At 33.8% G+C, this 22,358-nt stretch overlaps 2 protein-coding genes across 4 annotated transcripts in view; one reads left to right on the plus strand and one right to left on the minus strand.

The window, feature by feature from the left end:
* The window catches only part of LOC140443240 (uncharacterized), a 102,001-nt gene that overhangs the window by 39,931 nt on the left and 39,712 nt on the right, over nucleotides 1–22,358 (plus strand). The gene's annotated exons all lie outside the window — the stretch shown is intronic.
* Nucleotides 1,977–18,494, minus strand: LOC140443187 (uncharacterized). 3 transcript variants are annotated; one of them, XR_011951184.1, is made up of 3 exons: nucleotides 18,277–18,494; nucleotides 10,310–11,721; nucleotides 1,977–2,364 (listed from the first exon to the last, which is right to left on the minus strand). XR_011951184.1 is itself a non-coding variant. In XM_072534296.1 (2 exons), exons 1-2 carry the CDS (start codon nucleotides 18,407–18,409, stop codon nucleotides 10,469–10,471), a joined length of 1,386 nt encoding a protein of 461 aa, XP_072390397.1. In that variant the 5' UTR covers nucleotides 18,410–18,494; the 3' UTR covers nucleotides 9,309–10,468. The 3 variants fall into 3 exon arrangements, 1 of the variants encoding a protein (XP_072390397.1); XR_011951185.1 differs by lacking the exon at nucleotides 1,977–2,364 and adding an exon at nucleotides 9,309–9,687; XM_072534296.1 differs by lacking the exon at nucleotides 1,977–2,364 and having other exon boundaries at nucleotides 9,309–11,721.

Genomic DNA, 22,358 nt, shown 5'->3' on the forward strand with positions numbered 1-22,358 from the left:
ATTATGGAAATTGTTTTCTTTTTGTTCCAGAGTTTCGTTCTTGCAGTTTCAGTCCAGAGATGTAACAAGTTTCAGAGTTATGTGCGAAATAGTGAAAAATCAAGGTAACATTTAACGTTTTAAATTTTAAAGTAAAGACAGACATTTTTTTGATAAATTAATAATTGCTTTCATTGTTTAAAAAGAAAATTTTTTTATTTGTAAAAATTTTTATATTTACCACAGTGTATACGTGAGTATCATTAGTAAGTTTTTGTAGTATCTCCAACTCCTGGAAATTGTAAACAGATGACACATGTAAGTTTTTTTTTGTTTTTTTGTATTTTGCAGCTATTGTTATTATAATTTTGTATTGTCTTTTTTGAGCATTCTTGTGTTCTCTATGTTTTGTAACTGTTTGTGGTACAAGCAAGGTAGGCGCCGCCTAACTTTTAAATTTTGTTTCTCAACATTTGTTTCCTTTTTTAACTGACCTTTTTTTTTTGTTTCCATTTGAAAAAGATATGTTTTTTTTATGTTTAATAATTATATCTCCAGTTACAACTAGCTGGTTGTAATAGGTATAATTAGGCACCTCAAGTGGCGCCCTATATTAAATTTCTTGAGGTGTTTCCGGTTGATTTTCATTTTGTTTGTCCCAAGAGATTTATGACCCTTTATTTTATTTTTCTGTAGTTGCCCCAATCCAAACCCCCTTGTCTTTTACTTATCCACGACCACAGCTCTCCAACTAACCCCTGAGTGCCCGTTCGCACAAGTAGCGATTATTTTGCTTGCCCTTCTCCACCCCCAGTAGTTTCTTCCCCCAATTTTCTACCCATTGTATTAATGCCCCGTGTGGTAGGCAAAATATATCATTACAAGAGGCGCTTCAAATTTTCGCCTTAAAATAGAATAAAACGTCTATCCGTCATCCGTCTATCTTGTCAGTAATTTTATCGTTTACATAGGCGATGAATTCGGTCGCCTACGGCGGACTTCGGCTATGCATATTTTAAACGATTAATCTGCAGTTTGATTGAAACGCTTTTTTCAATGCACCAAAATCAAGAAAGATTAGGAATTATTGCAATGGGCCTTCCTTTGTCAAATTTACAAATGTTATCCACAGATAAGAAGGATAGTCAACCATTTTTGAGATCGTTTAAAACAATATGGTATGAAAACCCTAAATGGTTATGCGGTAGTAATTTTAGAAATTCACTTTTTTGTTGGCCCTATCTACTGCTTTCAAATTTGAAGCAAAATGTTTGGGTAAGTAAGGGATATTCAGATTTGAAAAATTTATCAGCTAGTGTCAAAAAAAAAAGAATCTTTGAAAGAACATTATTTGCTTCAGCAACTATTTGCTTTCAGCAACTTCAGAAACTCCTTTCATACATATATGAAAATAAAAATATACATTTTCATCAAAATATTGATTCAATCCTTCATTTACTATACTCCTATTACAGGTCAAAAGTTGTTTAATAATTGTTAGTAAGTTGTTATTAATTCTGTTTCTCTATCTGCTATGTCTTATCTATAGAATTACATATGTAATGATTGTGCAGATTTACTCCCAAATAAATTTGTAACGGCGAATGCGTGTATAGAAGTGTAACTTCCACCGACAGTCCCACTGGACTGCCACACCCGTTTTTTTTTCATGTTTTTTTATATTCTTACCTACCACCTTTGTATTCTTTTAGATTGAACTGATGAAGCTTGTAAATAAAATAAGCGAAACGTCTTCAAATATAGGAATGGAACTGTGATTTCCTTTTATTATTTCTCCTTTGACCGATATCCTCGTGACCAAAAGAATTATTTTTTTTTTGGAACTTACTTATTGTATATATATTTTCTCTATAGTTTATTTATAAAACTAGTAAAATACCACATTTTAATTTAATTTTCCATATACTTGTAACGATAAGACTACCAAAGAGAATTGAAGTACTATTGTAAAAATAATACCTCAATCAACCATGGGAGCTTATCGTCTATACCTTGCCTAGCTCAGTATCTCAAGGGTGAGTTCGTCTTGTCTTAAACTAGGGATTGAACCTGAGTTCTCAGTTGATAGCAAATAAGACAAATTTTAACCAAACATATTTATTTAAATGAATAAAAAAACAATAATTAACCCTGCCAAAGCTTAACAGTTAATAAGTGTTACTTATTGCTTCGATGGGCGGCTTGTGTGTTCTAGCTGTTGGGTCCTCCAATTAGAAGTTGTGGCTTCTGGAGAGCTGCAGTCACACGTGGCTGTATGTCCAAATATGCCAATAAAACCAATAAAATTTCGATATGTCCAGTAAACCAATAAATTGTCCAGTAAACTGTCCAGTGGACCAATAAAGTTTTGATATCTCCAATAAACTAAAAGGATAAGAAACAACTTGCGTTAGAAACACATCAAAAAGAAAGGTTTAACTTCCTTGCCATCTTACAAAATTACACTTAAACAAATAGCGTATGGCAAGGATAAAATGAAATATGAATGTTACTACTTAGTTAAGTTCTGTTAAAGAGTCCTAATGCATATATCAGAAAAAAAAATGTGCTTTCGAAAGAAAGTAAGGTTACAAATATTGGAAATGTGGTCAGAATTATAGAATAAATATCACAATGAAAGTACTTACCCCAAGAGAATTCGTAGACCGTAAAAATGAGTCTTATAATAATTTTTGCCTTCTTTTATAAATTTCAAAAAGAGGCAAAAAATAATCCCACTACAGAAAAGTTATTTTGACAGAAAGTGGGAGACTGAATGAAGTTAGCACAGATGTCATAGGATGTTGCTATAGATATCATGAAACTAGCTTGTCAGTCAACACGAAACAGAATAGTCTGCCGAACAAAAGTGAGAGGGCGAATATTTATTCTATGGGACAGAAAGAGAGAAAAAAAAATAAAAACAGAGGAAGGAGAGAAAAACAGAGGGCGCCAACTACTTTTATAAATAAAAAAATAGTAAAAATTAAACTGAAGATAAAGAAATTAATAAATTAATAAACAAATTAAAATGAAATAATTATTTAAATATAAATTAATAGAGATGTGACGTTTATAACGTTACATACTTAATACATTTTTTCAGGCATCTATCAATGATAAATAAATCTTCTTTTTTATTATTAAATAAAAAATAATATTTAACAAAATTTTAGTTTTTGGCAATATAATTGTCAAAAATGAAAATTGTAAACTGGCATTCATTACATTGAGGCTTATTTGTAATTGGTTGCTATTCTAACTTATTTATACATTCAATTGTTTTTTATTTTAAAAAAGTTTTTCAAAATTAGGTTACAAAATTTAAGAGAAAGATGTCTTATATTTTATGGGTTTATAAGTTAAACAATATTGTACTAATTAAACTATTTAATTAATTAAATTTTTTTAACAATCTTATACAATATCAAAAACATGTCAATCTCATGTAGGTTGATTGTTGACTGGCCTGAAGTAAGCCATGTCATGTGTATGTAACGTAGCCCCCTGCTACACTGTTACACAGCTATATATTATATTAAACACTTTCCCCCTAAGATCGATATCTATAAGGGGTTTTTATATTACGACCAACTCTGGTCTTATAACTGTTAGAAATCGTCTCAATATTTGGGTTGACATTATGACTCAACATAGGTACTGATTTTACATTTGGGCTTGGACATCCAATTATTTTATTAACACTATTATTTACGTGGCTGCTAGCAGTATCTTTATGAACACTCTGTGACTGAATATCAGGGTACAAGTCGGGTTCTAAAATGAATTCTTTTTCAAGTGTTCTGGTACATGAGTGTTTCATTTGGTGTTTGAGTTCCGTCTAATAATTCTATTGTTACCTTCTTTTCTCACCCAATATGATCTAGGTTCATTTGCCTTTTCTAATACAATTGCTTTATGCCAATAATTATCTTTTGAACTTCTTATTACTACACTATCTCCCTTTCTAAACTCTACTGGTTTTCTTCGTGATGTTTTATCATAATGTAATTGTAATTTTTCTTTTTCTCTGCACAAATTCTCATATAGTTGTTTCTGGATTGTAGGTTCTAATTTATTAGCTGTAGTTGGTAATTGTTCTCTCAGGATCCTGCTCTGTAAAATTTGAGCTGGAGATGCATCGAGATTTATTATGCAGGTATTATTATATTCCATTACAAGGTCTCTAAAATCATTATTTTCCTCATGGCTTTTTTTTTAATTTGCTTGCTTATATTGACTGCTTTTTCTGCAAGTCCATTACTCTGGTGGTAATGTGGGGTGCATGTCATAATTGTAATGTCTTTTTCTCTATAATAATTTTTACATTTCGTTGAGGTAAATGGTAGATTATCTGCAATTAAAATTTCTGGATATCCAAATCTACTAAAGGTATCTTGAAATGAGTTGATTACTGAACTGGAGGTTTTATCTTTTAATACTGAAATGTCCAACCAATGCGAAAAATAATCTACAATTACTAAATATGCCTTTGAACCATACTCTAAAATGTCTGTACCAACTTTATTGAATCTTAGTCTAGGAATGTCATGAGGCGTCATTGGTTATTTAAAATTATTTGGTCTATATTTCTCACATATCCTGCACTTTTTTATATAGTTTGTTATATCATATCAACATTAAGTCCTGGCCAATAAAATATACTCCTGGCTTTTTTTATAGTTTTACTGACTCCTATATGGCCCTTATGAAGCAATTTTATCATGTCAAGTCTAAGTTTTCTCGGAATAATTATTTTGTCATGCATGAATGCAATACCAGCTTCAAAATACAGTGAATCTCTTATACCATAGTACTTTTTACATACTTGAGGAACATTTTTTTCTTTTGGTCACCCATTGTAATAAAAATCAAAAATTACTGCCAATGCTTCATCCTGACTAGTAGCTAGTCTTAACTCAGATTGCTTTTCCTGACTCATAGGTAAATGTTTACTCACGCAATGGACCATTTCAAACATTTCTGGGTCTTGTGTATTTATATTTAAACTAGACCTAGATAGCATATCAGCAAAATGTATGTCTTTTCCAGGAACAAAATAAACATTTAATCTATACTTGAGAAGTTTGAGTCTTAAACGTTGGAGTCTAACTGATCCAATTTTGCAAATTGGCTTATTCATAATGGAGATTATAGGTTTGTGATCTGACTGAACATCAACATCAAAATTATAAATAAAATTGTGAAATTTTTGAGTAGCATAATAGATTGTCAATAGTTCCTTCTCGGTTTGACTATAATTTATCTCACTATCATTCATATTTCGTAATGCACAAGCTACTAATTTCAAAACTTTCTCATATTTCTGGAACATACAAACACCTAAGCCATTTTTAGATGCATCACATTGTAAAATAATTTTTTGATTAGAATCATACGGGACTAAAGCTGGTGATTTACAAATGATGTCCTTTAAATTATCGAAACATTTTTGATGTGAAGGGAGCCACACCCATTCTAAATTATTTTTAAGTAATTGACAAAGAGGTTGAATATGTTCAGCCATATTCGGAATATACCGCCTAACATAATTCAATGCACCCAAAATTCGTTGCAATTCTATTTTACTATTTGGTTCTTTGAGTTTGCAAAGTGATTCCACTCTATCAGGATCTATTTGCATCCCTTTGTTTGAAAAACCTCACCCATAAATTTGACCTCTTCTTGACAATATTGGAATTTGTCACTATTAAACTTCGCTCCTACTTCTTTAGCCCTTTCTAAAACTTTTTTAACAGTTGTGTCATGTTCTTTTTTTGTTGTTCCCATAACAATCATATCATCATGACAAATCAATAAATTCTCTATACCTTTAAATTTACCTTCTACTACTTCTTGAAACAGATCCTGGGAATTTGATAATCCATACGGCAATACTTTATATCTAAAAATTCCATACGATGTTGCAAAACAGCATTTCCAGGATGATGCCTCATCAAGTTCCAAATGGTGATACCCTTCAGAGAGATCAAATACAGAGAATAGAATATCTTTTTATCCATCATTTGTGCACAAACATCTTCCAATTTATGTACTATTCTTGGTTTGCGGACAATTTGTTTATTTAAGTCTGATGGGTCTAGGCATAAACGTAACTTACCATTTTGCTTTTCCACAATAACAATGCGGTTTATGCTTGCACTCGGGTCAATTTCGTTAACTTTCACAATTGCCCCTCTTTTTGTCAACCTATCTAATTCATCTCTTAACTTATCTCTAATTGCAACAGGTACATTTATGGGTGGGTAACTTACTGGTTCAAAATTGTCTACTGTAGTAATCCTATGTTTACCATAAAATTTACCATGACCCCTAAAAACATCAGGGTTACGGTTTATAAATTTATTCCTTTCGGCTAGTTCTAAAGTACCACAACTCTCAACATTGTTGATTCGTTTAACTAATCCCAAATCAACACATAATTTACCACTTAAAAGAACTCGAGTTGCCCCATCAATAATAGTGAAGTCATCATAACCATACTTATTTTTATATTTACAAAGTAAATTTACAACACCTATTGTTTTAGCCTGAGTACCCTCAAACCCTTTAAGTACATACTGATTATGCCTAATTTTAAACTGTTTATCAATTTTCTTTTGGTGTGAGTTCCGTCTAATAATTCTATTGTTACCTTCTTTTCTCACCCAATATGATCTAGGTTCATTTGCCTTTTCTAATACAATTGCTTTATGCCAATAATTATCTTTTGAACTTCTTATTACTACACTATCTCCCTTTCTAAACTCTACTGGTTTTCTTCGTGATGTCTTATCATAATGTAATTGTAATTTTTCTTTTTCTCTGCACAAATTCTCATATACTTGTTTCTGGATTGTAGGTTCTAATTTATTAGCTGTAGTTGGTAATTGTCCTCTCAGGATCCTGCTCTGTAAAATTTGAGCTGGAGATGCATCGAGATTTATTATGCAGATATTATTATATTCCAGTACAAGATCTCTAAAATCATTATTTTCCTCATGGCTTTTTTTTAAATTTGATTATGCCTAATTTTAAACTGTTAATCAATTTTCTTAAAAATTTTTAATGGTGTAACGATATATTTTGCCTACCATAGGGGTATTACTATTAGGAGTAGAAGATGGGGTAAGCAAAATAAACGCTACTTGTGCGAACTGGCACTCTATTTTCTTTGTAAAAATTGTAAACTGTTCGCTGAATAACGTCTTTTGCAGCAGTGTCAATCCTACCCAATTTTTTATTTGGTCGCTTTCGTTTTAAGGAATGATCTGTAACTGTGCCTAATTTAATAATTGTATATATCGTCTTATACCCGATTTTTTTAATACGTGAATTCTCGAAACAATTGCATTATCAATTGTAAACTGTTCGCTGAATAACGTCTTTTGCAGCAGTGTCAATCCTACCCAATTTTTTATTTGGTCGCTTTCGTTTTAAGGAATGATCTGTAACTGTGCCTAATTTAATAATTGTATATATCGTCTTATACCCGATTTTTTTAATACATGAATTCTCGAAACAATTGCATTATCAATTGTAAACTGTTCGCTGAATAACGTCTTTTGCAGCAGTGTCAATCCTACCCAATTTTTTATTTGGTCGCTTTCGTTTTAAGGAATGATCTGTAACTGTGCCTAATTTAATAATTGTATATATCGTCTTATACCCGATTTTTTAATTCTCGAAACAATTGCATTATCAGCCATCCCAATATTTTCTTTTTTCAAACACTCATACATATTTAAAACTATTCTTTGGGATTTTACGTGCAAATCTTTATTTTTTAATTCAGAGCTGTCATTAACATAATTGTCATTATTTATTGATAACACAGAAGTTGATGCATCTTAAAAAATGCCATCCTAGAAAAATATAATATTACTTATAACTTATATTACCTATACCTTATAATAAGCCTCCGCCTCTGCAAAAGGAAATATTTTAGGGTGTCACATACCCAGACAAACAGGTGTTCATTAGAATTTACGGCTTTGCGCTTCGCGCATAATTGCATAATTTGCCATAATGCATGAGTTTAAAATTAGTGAATATAACCTTAATACCATTATTAATATATCTGCAATTTTTCATGTTTCCGGGTAAGGTATAAAATCAATGAAATTTGGAAAAAAATAATACAATTCTTGAAACCGTTTTTGAGAACTTGGATTCTAAGTTGTCTGATTTCTTAAAAGTCGATCATTATATCTATAAAAGTATTACCGCTAAATTCACCAACAGGGCAACGTCGAACGTTCAAATTCTCTCCAGACTACAGTGTTGCCAATATTCGAAAATTACTTAGAATATAAGTAATATATACAAAGTTCACGGTTGCTTTAATTCATTAGTGAAGAGTCCATGGAAATATTACTACCTAGTTAATTAATTTATATATATATTTTTTGAGAATATGTTTATATTATTTTTTAAGAGTGTCGTTCGTTGACTTGCAATTGAATAATAACGAATAGGGAATAGAGAATATTTTTTAAATATAACCTTAGCAATTTTAGGAAATATGTCTGACAACCTTGATTTGAAAGGCGGTCTCTTTGATACCAGAATGAGACATGTTTATGTTGGAAAATTATTAGTGGATGTACTATACTACACTATCTCCCTTTCTAAACTCTACTGGTTTTCTTCGTGATGTCTTATCATAATGTAATTGTAATTTTTCTTTTTCTCTGCACAAATTCTCACATACTTGTTTCTGGATTGTAGGTTCTAATTTATTAGCTGTAGTTGGTAATTGTCCTCTCAGGATCCTGCTCTGTAAAATTTGAGCTGGAGATGCATCGAGATTTATTATGCAGATATTATTATATTCCAGTACAAGATCTCTAAAATCATTATTTTCCTCATGGCTTTTTTTTTTAAATTTGATTATGCCTAATTTTAAACTGTTTATCAATTTTCTTAAAAATTTTTAATGGTGTAACGATATATTTTGCCTACCATAGGGTATTACTATTAGGGGTAGAAGATGGGGTAAGCAAAATAAACGCTACTTGTGCGAACGGGCACTCAGGGGTTAGTTGGAGAGCTGGGATAACTACAGAAAAATAAAATAAAGGGTCATAAATCTCTTGGGACAAACAGAATGAAAATAAACCGGAAACACCTCAAGAAATTTAATATAGGGCGCCACTTGAGGTGCCTAATTATACCTATTACAACCAGCTAGTTGTAACTGGAGATATAATTATTAAACATAAAAAACATATCTTTTTCAAATAAAACTCAAAAAGGGTTAGTTAGTTAAAAGGAATAGACAAAATGTTAAAAAAAAAAACAAAATTTAACATTTATTGTGTCTTACCACAAACAGTTACAAAACATAGAGAACACAAGAATGCTCAAAAAAATACAAAATATTACCACAATAGTCGCAAAATATAAAAAACCTACATGCGTTCTACTGATTTACAAATTCAGGAGATGCTACTAAAACTTACTAATGATACTGACATATAAACTGTGGTAAATATAAAAATTTTTACAAATAAAAAAAATTATCCTTTTAAACAATGAAACCAATTATTACTTTATCAAAAAAATGTCTGTCTTTACTTTAAAATTTAAAACATTAAATGTTACCTTGATTTTTCACTATTTCGCACATAACTCTGAAACTTGCTACATCTTTGGACTAAAACTGCAAGAACGAAACTCTGGAACAAAGGAAACCATTTCCATAATCTAGAACGAAGATCTGATGTAGATGGAGTTGGATCAAACAGGAAAATGACAACAAAACTGGTGGGACATCCTATATACTGCTTCAAAATTTCATCAGTGTACTGCACAAATCCCCCAACTATTAGGATACACTAACTACTTAAAGCTTCACTGCTACATACTTCTACACAAAGGGGCCAAAAACAGGAAAACACAAATTCGACTGTGAATTTGCGGATCCATACTTGTGATCCACACAGCGAACCAAGTAAGAATTTGATCTACACTTGCACCTACAGTGACCCAAGCATGAATGACGAATTTAAAAATTCGTTCATATAAGTTGAAAATAAACAAACACTTGACAGGAATTAAAACGCAGAAGATTCCATTTCTACGACTTACCAAAATTATAAGGCGACTTCGAATAAAACATTAAAAGAAAATGCTGAGATAGTACACATCTTTAAAATAATAAACTCTAAAACGATTTATATCACTTTTCGACGCCAAGAAAGAATTGCAAACATTTGGGTTCCAACACGTACGATAGGAACAAAATTACATCAAAAAACATTCTTAGATCTCTCAAACATATACGAGGGGACTTCAATATAAAATGCTACAATTTAATTATACTTACATCAGCACCTGTGTCAAGTTTTACTTTAATTCTTTTATTTTCAATTTCTATAATTTCATCCCAACTATTTTAAATTAGAAATTGAAACATTTGTCTGTGTCCGGATTCGAATCCACTGGAGAAAAATCGTTTAGTGTAAATATGTTTCATACAGTATCTTTAATTATTGGTAGGTTTTTGTGCAGTGTGTATCATCAAATGTTTTCTTAAACTACATGCATGGTTAAACCGCTTGCAACAAATTTCACACTCATAAGGTTTTTCTCCGGTATGTATTCTCATATGTTGTTTCAAATAAAATGCTCGAGACAACTTTTTGAAACAAATTTCACACTCGTAAGGTTTTTCTCCCGTGTGTGTTATTAAATGTTTTTTTAAACTATTTGTTCGGTCAAACTGCTTGAAACAAATTTCACACTTGTAAGGTTTTTCTCCAGTGTGCACTCTCAAATGAATTTTCAAATCCTGTGAACGAGTAAACCTCTTAAAACAAATTTGACACTTGTAAGGTGTTTCTCCAGTGTGTGTCATCAAATGTGTTTTCAATTGGACTGCTTGAGAAAACTGCTTAAAACAAATATCACACTTATAAGGTTTCTCTCCAGTGTGAATACGCAAATGAGCATTTAAATTACGTTTATGAGAAAACTGCTTAAAACAAATATCACACTTATAAGGTTTCTCTCCAGTGTGAATACGCAAATGAGCATTTAAATTACGTTTATGAGGAAACTGCTTAAAACAAATCTCACACTTGTAATGTGTTTTTCCAGTGTGTGTGTTCATCAAATGTGTTTTCAATTGTTCGTTATAAGAAAACTGCTTAAAACAAATTTCACACTCGTAAGGTTTTTCTCCGGTATGTATTCTCATATGTTGTTTCAAATAAAATGCTCGAGACAACTTTTTGAAACAAATTTCACACTCGTAAGGTTTTTCTCCCGTGTGTGTCATTAAATGTCTTTTTAAACTATTTGTTCGGGCAAACTGCTTGAAACAAATTTCACACTTGTACGGCTTTTCTTCAGTATGTGATCTCATATGATATTTCAAACTAACTACTTGACAAAATTGCTTGAAACAAATTTTACACTTGTAAGGTTTTTGATCAGTGTGTATGATCAAATGTCGTTTCCAATCATCTGCGCGGTTAAACAGTTTGCCACAAATATCACACTTGTATGGTTTTTCTCCAGTGTGTATGATCAAATGTCGTTTCCAATGATCTGCGCGGTTAAACAGTTTGTCACAAATGTCACACTTGTATGGTTTTTCTCTGTTTTGTTCAGTCTTAAGTTTAATATTTGTATTTGGCAGTGCTGGCTCCTTGGCGTTTCGACAGTTATCTTTTTCTTTACGGGATGAATGTTCGGTTAATATTTCCACAATTTTCATGTCCTCATGGAAACAACCTAAAAGACAAATCAATTATAAAAATTTTATTATAAGGAAAAATGAATTAATAAACTATAGATAGAACAAGAAGAGGAATGCTAAGGTAGAAAAGTTTCTTTTCTTATGGTGACTATCCGTTACGGATGTTGGACACTAACATGGATATTTTGACTGTGTTGAATGCTGCCCTAAAGTCCGGTAATGGTCTAGTTAAATCATTTTTTAGGTTACTCCTAGGATCCGGGGACATTTCCTGAAGCCAGGATCTTCTTATGGTAAAAGGTGGGTCATCTTAGTCAGAATATGTGTATAGATCGGTTCTGCATCTATATACACTTGAGTGCAAAACAATCGACTCAAAAGCGATATTTGAGATTACCTTCTGTTTTAATGTAAGGAGTATGAAAATAACAAGGTGTAATGTGCAAACAGTAACTTTATTATTGAACTTACAAAAACCGCTATTTCATTATTTGAAAGACGCATTATAAAAACAATATGCTATACGAACAGAGTTTCTCAAATATTCATCATTGAAACTATCCCAAGAAAGACGTAATGAACAGAGAAATCATCAATCTATTCCTAATTACACTTTCCACTCGATTTCGCATGGATCGGATGACTTTTCTAATAATTTCTTGAGGCATTGCTTCCCACTCATCATTAAGAGCAGCCCTCAATTCCATTATGCTCCTTGGTGCATGATTTCTGTTTCGAACCCTTCGTTTAAGCTCATCCCAAACATACTCTATTGGATTTATGTCCGGGCTCAACGCAGGCTAATTTATTGTAGATATACCGATATCAGTCAGATAGGTGTTGGTGACTCGTGCGGTATGACATCGTGCATTATCATGCAATAAAATAAAGGCATCACCAATAAATCCCACGTATGGAACCACATTTCCTCCAAAATATCTCTGATGTAACGATCCGCTGTTAAACCTTGACCACGCACGAAAACCAACTTGGTTTTCCCATCCATGGAAATGCCTGCTCAAAATATACAAGAACCGCCTCCATATGACACAATTTCTCGTATACAACATTGAGCAAATCGTTCTCCTGGCCTTCTATAGACTCGACGCCTCTTTTCGTTGCCATGTAGGCAGATCCTACTTTCGTCGGAGAATAATACCTGACTCCATTGATAGTCGTCCCAATCCAGATGTTCGTGAGCAAATTCTAGTCGCCTTTACTTCTGGGCTGCAGTTAGCTTGGGACTCGTAGCTGCCCTTTTTGGTGTCAGGTTGGCTGCTTTAAGTCTCGTTCTGACTGTCCAAACGCTAGTAACCACACCTCGGACCTCCCTAAGCTCTTCTTTGAGATTAGCACCAGTCAAATGTTCATTTCTCACAGATTTAGATACAAGAAATCGATCATCTCTCTTTGTTGTTGTTCGTTTACGGCCTCCTCCTTGTCGGCAGACATAATCACCAGTATCTTGGTACCGCTGATATACTCGGGACTCAGCAAATTGGCTTAAATTTAGTCGATCTGCCACGGCCCTCTGGCTCAGGTCTTCTCTCAATAATGCTACTGCTTGAGCTGCTTTAACAGATGTGGTATCCATTCGTTATGCAGTTGCGAACTTAATTGACTCATGTTTTAGTGCATCGCTATGGAGATTGATGCCTACGATGTTAACCGAACGCGTTAAGTCGGTGAGTGTCGATTTCAATGAATCAAATTCTGACCCCCTCTCTACGTGTTGCATTATTTATTTGTAATACGTCACCTGATTTACCAAAAACCAAAACTTTTTTCAAACTCAATAATGAGGATAATAATTGTACAATAAATATTATTAAATTTACACCTTTTAGATTGAAACAGGAGATAGACTTTCGCAAAATAATTTTGAGTCGATTTTTTTGCACTCAAGTGTAGATACCACACTATTTACAACTTACGGTTAATGACTATACTTAGTTGACGATGTACCGCGATTAACTTGAATTCGCATGGTAAGATCACCCGTAACTAATATTACATCTGTTTAATTGCAAAATACTGACTTGCTAAAATGAATTACGATTATCAATTGACCCCGATTGCTCATCTGTTTACTATATAACGTATTCGCTATGACGAATTAGTTCGATTAATAGGCCAACGGTGTTATTGTCAAAATGCTGAACCTTCAAGGTTGATACTTCACACTGTTTATATATTCTTTTATGTATAATTTTTAAAAACAGTTTCCAATATATGCTCATGTCGCCAGAAGTGACCAATCACGACGCAGATTGTCACTCTAGCCGGTCAATTACAAACAGTTTTATTAACTGCGTTTTCATTGGCCTCCCGGCGGAAGATCGCTGCTAAATTGCAAACACAAGTGTATAAAAAGGAAGCACATCTTCCGATCGGGATCTAGTCGTCTTACACCACTAGCCCCTTAGACCTTGTTGGCCGAGTGCCTTTACTACGATTATGCGTTTTATTATTACCTGAGTGAACATTTCCTTAATCTAAGAAGACGTCGAAGTGAAGACGATTCCAAAAGCTCTTTAATGCTTGAATGAATACGAAGCCGTGTGGTTACGACGTCATTCAAACCACAAGAAGTGACCGTCTACCTGTTGTCGTGGTAAAGAAAAGACTGGCAACAGACTTGTAATTACCTCGCAGAAGCCGACAAACAGTTCGGAGAGAACGTTCCCTGGACAGATAGACACGATCTTTAAAATATGGAAAGATGGGTTGTGTTAAAGCTAATTCCGCCTGTGGTAACAAATGGGTGGATCAAATAGCTCAGGAGTCACCACACCCGATCCTAAGCTCGGATAAAGGAGGAAGGTTGGGCAGTGGACTGACAACCCACTCCCGGAAAAAACACACTGTTACGAGACTTGAACATTTGTCTTGGAATACAAGACGGAATTTTCTGAAACGACTCAAGCTACGAAACATGGACTATATATTTGGAAGCTGCAATGTGAGGACACTAAATAAACCAGGAGCTCAAACCTCACTTTTGCAAGAACTAAAAAGATATAAGCTCATGAATACTGCTCTTCTGGGAGACAAGATAGCTGAAGAAAGGTGTCAGGGACACTAAAAAGCACACAATTCGATATAGTGGGAAGGAAAAAGGAAGCAAAAAATGTGGAGTTGCATTTGTGGTGGATAATGATTTTAAGTCAAAAATCATAGACTTCCAGGCAGTCAATGCAAGAATATGCAAGTTAAGAATTTGCAACCACTTCTTTAACCTTTAACCTAACAATGATAAAACATTCACTGCCCAACAGAAGAACAAGAACATACAAAGGAAAGCTTCTACCAACAGCTAAAGATAGCATATGACAATGCGTTCAAAAATGACATTAAAATTATAATGGGTGATATGAATGCTAAAATAGGCAAGATGCCGCAGTTCTACGGCACAACAGGAAAACACCCACTGAACATTGAAACAAGCGAGAATGGGGAGTTTTTGATAAACTTTGCCACCAGTAAAAACATGGTTATAAGTTCGACATGCTTCCCACATAAAGTCATACACAAAATGACATGGATTTCACCAGATGGAACCACAACCAATCAAATCGACCATGTGATGATAGACAAAAGGGCAGCCAGTAGTATCTCAGATGTGAGAACACGACGAGAAGCATGATGTAGATCAGACCATCTTTTACTTCAAACCAAATTTATATGCAGAGTTAACAAAGAAACGAAAGACAACAAAGAGCAAACAATCTGGACAAAGTGGGCAAATAATCAGTGACCAACAGAAAGTCACAGAAACCTGGACAGATTATTTTCAGACTCTACTTGGTACACAAGTAGACATGGAAGATTAAATGGGTACGAACTACGTAGAAGAGAATGAGGTAGAGAATGGAGTAGAGGCTCCAACCATAGAGGAAGTTCTCGAAGCTATTAAGGCCCAGAAAAACAATAAATCCCCGGGAGTGACGAAATACCAACATAATTGTATAAGATAGGCGGCGACCACCTAGCCAGTCACATCCACGCGCTCATCAAAGACATATGGCAAGAAGAGAAAATATGGATGAAATGAAATGGATGAAACTCAGGCATGTCTACGAATAAAAAACCAACGAACAAACTTTTTCAAAGTTTCGCAGGGATTAAATCAGGTAGATGGGCTGGCCCCAAGTTTGTTTAACCTGGCACTGGAGTATGCCGTTAGGCAAATGCAAACTGAACGAGGAAACCTACTGACCAACCGAACAGTTCAACTGGCCGCTTATGCCGATGATATTAATACTATGAATAGAACATCAACAGGAGCACAGGAAACATATGCAGAGTTAAAAACACAAACAAAAAGGCTAGGTTTGGAAATTAACACATAAAAGACAAAAATAATGATACAGACGAGAAGAAATATAGTCCCACAGAACGTTATACATGAAGATGACATTGGAAATTTTCCAACAACGGTTGGAAAGTTTAGATACCCGGGAGTAGAAATATATGCCGACGGATCAGAAGATTGAGAAATACGGAAGAGAATAACCCAGGCAAACAGAGCTTATTTTGCCCTCTTCCATATATGTTTTCGGCCTAAAAATGTCCACAGAAATACAAAGATTAAAATCTATAAAACCTTAATTCGACCAATAGCATGCTATGGCAGTGAAATATGGGTCCTGAAAGAAACATCCAAAAGCAAGCTCGATATGTTTGAAAGGAAAGTACTGACGAGAATACTAGGACCTGTGAGGGAAAACGGAATATTCAGAAGTCGATACATCAACAAGCTTTATCAACTTTATAAGAAAGCACCACTGTCAGACTTCATTAGAATACAAAGATTGCAATGGGGCCCGACATGTGATAAGAGTGGGAGATGATAGGCTACCAAAAAGAGCACTGAATGCTAGAATGCAGGGAAAGAGACTGGTTGTAAAGACAAGAAAGCACTGGGAAGACACAGTAAACAGCAACGCACAAGCCCTTTTAGGAGTCTGTGTATGAAGAAGATCAGCCACAGACAAGCAAGGGTGAAGGCAAAAAATAAAGGAGGCTTAGGCTCAATTTGGGCTGTAGTGCCGTAGAAGAAGAAGAAGGTTGTTTTAAAGATACTTCAGAATGTGTAGAACTGACACAGCGCTACATTAGTCCACTGACGGTCAGGAGTAAATAAAAGCCCCAGGTGAGCTTGGAATTACTCCTCACTCGGTGGCCGAGCTGCGGTAACACTTTGCCGCCAAAAACCATTCGATAGAAATAGTAAAAGTCCTTATGGGACTTGAGATTATGTCTCGAGACGGAGCGGTGCGGAGTAAAGGGCCGGCGAAGAGTCAACATTCTGACGATCTTTCTGTACTTCTTGTGTGAACGTGGCCATATGTCGAGACGTCAAGTACCGCCATCTTTGTGAGCCCCAAGGCATCCACTGTACCCAAAATACTAAAATGTATTCTGGTTCTGAATACCTCGGAGAAGTATTAAGAACCAGAATACCTCTCTGAGGTATTCAGAAAATGGTACCAGAATCTTCTAATACCTCTGAGGATGGTCTGACCGTACGACACTCATATAGGCCTTATTATTCAATAGTCTTCATATTTTTTCACATTGGGTTTATAGGTATTTTTATGAAAGTTGATCTAAGCCACTGTTGGGATATTTTTCCACATATATTATTGAATATCAAGGTAAGCCCTTTTACTGCATCTTTGTCCATACAAAACTTAAGAAGAAATAAATTTATCATACAAAGTACTTGATAGCATAATTTTAGCTTTAGAGACCTCCTTATTTTGACTCTAGATATTATTTATCTATAGATAAAACTAAGATTGTCTAATTATTGAAATACTGATTTAAACTAAATATTAAAAAAAAATATATAAAAACAAAAAAAACAAAACAATAAAATAATTATAAAATATAATCTTTATTGCAATCAATAAAGAATCTTATTTTAAGGGTTTGAAATAAGATCTGATGGGTGGTTCGATGGTTACAAAACTTTAATGAACACCAGAACTGACTTCCACTACTTTAGAACAGAAATTTCCAATTTCAACTGTTCACCTCCTACCAATAAGAAAATTTAATGGACAGTTAATTAATCCATTCAAAAAGCATTTATTATGAAGCTTTTCTGTTAACAGCAAATGATTCAATCTGTCTATCTACAAGTCCATCCAAATTAACTGAAAATTAGTAATCATTTAACCCCAGATAATTACCACCCTTAAAATCGAAATCATATTTCCATAATTTAAGAGAATTTAAGTTATTGTCAACCCAACTTCCAAAGATCTAAGTGCATCCAAAGACCTAGTACATTAACAGAATTAAGAACCTCAACTTTTCAGTACATCTTATAAAAACCATAAGTTTGTGTAAGATATAATGCTGGTGAATTTGATGAACAAGTCACTACTAAGTAAAATCGGTTTACTTTGTAACAACAGAGAACTACAAACTGTGTTCATAGGTCTCTGGTAACAAGGCAATTAATAAATATACACACTGTAATAACCAGTGGCAGATCTAGACATTTGCCTTGGGAGGAGAACTTCCAAATGAAACACCAACCAAAAGATAAACTTTAACTACACAAACATATTGCTTACTTGTTTCAACAAGATTATATTGCTCTGGTTCATGCTTCAAGTCTTCTATATCTATTGATGTGGATAACTGGCATTCAATATAGTTCTGTTTATATTCAGCAACCTCTTTCTTAATTTCAACTTTGACATCCATAGCTAGTAAATAAATTGTTTAACACACATATAATAATTTAAATTAGGGCGGAAGTATAGAGAAAGTGCAGATGAAGTTGGTTATGTTATAATTATAAACGTCATGTCAAATTTGTGTTTGCGGTATTGCCATGTCCTTATTATGTATATGTTTTATGCCTCAAATATGCTTTGAAACAGTACATTTTTATATTATTTTATGAAATCGGGTATTTTTAAAAAATTTTAAAATTTATATGAAACACGAACGAATGAATATTTGTTTCTTTTGATATAAGTTGCAGTTAGTTATTAGAAAAAATATTATAATTGGCCTTTGGTAGATTAGAAAATAAACTTGGCAATACTGTCAAAATTTTGAAAGCCCTATTTGCCAGATTGCAACAGATGTTTAGCGGATTTCAGCTGGATTTATAGTTTGACGGACTGTAGACGTAGACGTACTGCAGACGTAACAAACGGACTGTAAATATTTTATTTCATTTTATAAATCGACGGAGTGGAATTTTTTCGCATGAGTAGAAACAGTGGCTAGAGTTGGTGCCCATGATACTATAATATCCTTTTATTATTTACTATTATTATTTTACAAATTCTTAACGTTCATTGTAACAAATAATCAACAAAATCAAAATTCGATTATATTGATAAACAACTTTACAAAATGGTAGGCGTACCAGACAGTTCTTTTTGGTTGACAGCACAAAATTCTTCCTTTTGATTGGCAAGACGCAAGTAACGCATTGTAAAAGATGAAAGTTGGCGAACTCTTCCGTTGCAGTGCGTTTCACTTACGTTCCGTCATGCATTTACGTTCATTTATAAATAAGAATACACAAAATTCTATATTGATCTTTTTCCAGTGCGTCTACGTTTACAGTCCGTCAAACTATAAATCCAGCTTATTTTCTTATAATGTTGGGATGAAATGGTACCTGAATACCGTCCTTGTTAATGTATTAGCTAGTTACTGGAACTTGTTCAGATCGTTGCTATATTTAAATTGGGAATTTGTGTATTTTATATAGAAAATTTGGACCATCCCAATGCAGCGATAGTTCGTGGAGAATTAAAATGAACCACGAGCTGGATGAACTAATGCAGAGCGCAGATATTGTCAGATTTGTAAAATCACAAAGACTAAACTGGCTTGGTCACCTAGAAAGAATGCCAGATAATCGAGCTGTAAAAGTAGTCCAGAGATGGAAGCCCCAAGGAAACAGAACAAGAGGAAGGCCCCGTAAAAGATGGATAGACGACGTAGAGAGGGATCTTAAAACCATGAACATCAGGCAGTGGCGAAGGAAAGTATCCGACAGGGCAGAATGGAAGAACATTGTTAAGCAGGCCAAGACTCACAAAGGGTTGTAGCGCCATTAGAAGAAGAAGAAGATATAGAAAATTTAAATTAAAAATAATGCCTACTAATTGTTGAACCAGAAAGGGTGTTAAATGTACAAGAAATGCGGGAAGAACGTTTTAATTTAAGCGATTTAAGTTTTATAAGTCCATTTGACGCTTTAGTGTGGTGCGTAATTTGATTATTTGTGATTTGGCAACACTGCCAAATTCAAATCTGTCCGTCATTTGTAGCTAACTTCATCGGCACTTTCTCTATACTTTTGCCTAAATTAGATTGGGCAATAACTCTATCAAGAGTTTTTACAAATAACTTATACCACAGTTTAATTAGCATTGCATTGCAACTGTGGTTTAAGCCATGGGTTTAATGCTAAAAGAAGGGTTAACAGTAACAACATAACAACACCGAACTTTTACCATCAGAGTAATGTCACACTCACATAGTCACAGTATATGCATGCAGTATATCGCTTAAAAATTCTTAGTAATTGTCACCGAACAACCTGAACGTGCACTTCGATAAATTTACATTGGTAGCTGTCAGACAAATTCGGTGACCTTGCGCCATTTTTTTGGATAGGATGTCAATATTTGCGATTGCACAAAATAATGTGATCTGACTAGGGATGGTGACCTGATCCCGTAACAGTTACTTTGGAACAGGTATTTTATTTATACTTGTGGAACTGATCCCTAACACCAATCTTATATACTAAAACGCTAAGCCCTTTTCTTGTCCACCACTTTACTCAAAAACCATATTAGATCATTAAAATATTTTTTCGGAATATTATTAGTATTACGTATGAGATTGTCAAGATATACTTTTGGTACAAAAATCCACTTTTAACTTCCGGTCATCTCAAAACCGGAAGTTAAAATTTACTTTAAGTTTTAGACCCCACAATGTATATATGGATCGAAAGGTCTCGTTGAGACGAATCTAAATATGTACTTCCGGTTGCGATCCGACACCGGAAGTGACCCGAAACGCGCATAAAACGTCAAGATAGAGCAAATCTGACACCGGATTCGTGATCAGCATGCAAAATTAACTGCTAAATGATATCCATCTATCTTATATACTAAAACGCTAAGCCCTTTTCTTGTCCACCACTTTACTCAAAAACCATATTAGATAATTAAACTATTTTTTCGGAATATTATTAGTATTACGTATGAGATTGTCAAGATATACTTTTGGTACAAAAATTCACTTCCGGTTTTGAGATGACCGGAAGTTAAAATTTACTTTAAGTTTTAGACCCCACAATGTATATATGGATCGAAAGGTCTCGTCGAGACGAATCTAAATATGTACTTCCGGTTGCGATCCGACACCGGAAGTGACACGAAACGCGCATAAAACGTCAAGATAGAGCAAATCTGACACCGAATTCGTGATCAGCATACAAAATTAACTGCTAAATGATATCCATGTCGACATTTGATGAACTAAAAATTGCATTCCGGTTTTGAGGTCGACTTCCATAATCACTTTTTTTTACTTGCATTATTATTGATGAATGTTATGTATATTCTTGCTTATATTGTTTGTATTGATCTCTTAATTTTTCTCGCAAAATAAAAATTTCATTTAAAAAACTCGATGTCGAGTTGGTCCGCTAGTATAAACTAGTACGCGTACATTATAGCCTTGTACTCGCACTGGACTTAGACCTTGTCTTATATTCGATACTTACTTATATTCGATATCTATTTAAACCGAATCAGCTGTACGGGTAGATGATAAAACAGTACGCGGACGCGTATCTACATTTATGAATACGTAGTACTCGGTACCTCGGTAGATATTTCTAAGAGAACTCGCGGTAGGTGAAATATGCACTTGGTTTGTTTTTGTTACTGAACGTGGTAAAATAACGTATTAATCATTTTTGTAGGTGTATGCATTTGGATGAAGTTTAAATTTATTTTAGCTGAATGTAATATGATATAAGGCATTTACCAAATAAATATTCTAAATTGAATTGTATAAAGATCGTTTTATGGCAAATTTGAACAAAAAGAATAATGTATATATATATATATATATATATATATATATATATATATATATATATATACTAAGATTTCGAAACATAAATTAATTTCTCAGCAATACAAATAATTTTACATTTATAACCGTTCTTGGGCAAGACTATCACCATTTTTTATGAACTTTTATACAATCTCTGAATAACAGTATTTGAAGTTAAACAGTCATTTTAATAACTATAAAGAAATCTAACAAAATACAAATAATGTTACCGTTATGCTTAGATGTCTATTAAACGAATGATAACAAACTGATTTCCAAACCAGTATTTTTTAACAGGTATTTTTGTTTACGCGTATCAGATTGACCTGATCCACAAAAATATTTGGATCAACCACCTCTAGATCTGACAACAACAAACACAAAATAATCATGCCAACGACGTGACTGAAAACTAAAACATGGTCGCTGACAATGCGCAAACCAGATGCGCGAACAATTCCCGCCGAGTCGAGTGCACCTTCGGGTTCCAGTGACAAAACGTCGATGGCATCGCGATTCCAACGGCGCAGCATTAGTTGAGTACACT

This window comes from Diabrotica undecimpunctata, chromosome 1, assembly GCF_040954645.1.
Source record: "Diabrotica undecimpunctata isolate CICGRU chromosome 1, icDiaUnde3, whole genome shotgun sequence".
NCBI lineage: Eukaryota > Metazoa > Arthropoda > Insecta > Coleoptera > Chrysomelidae > Diabrotica > Diabrotica undecimpunctata.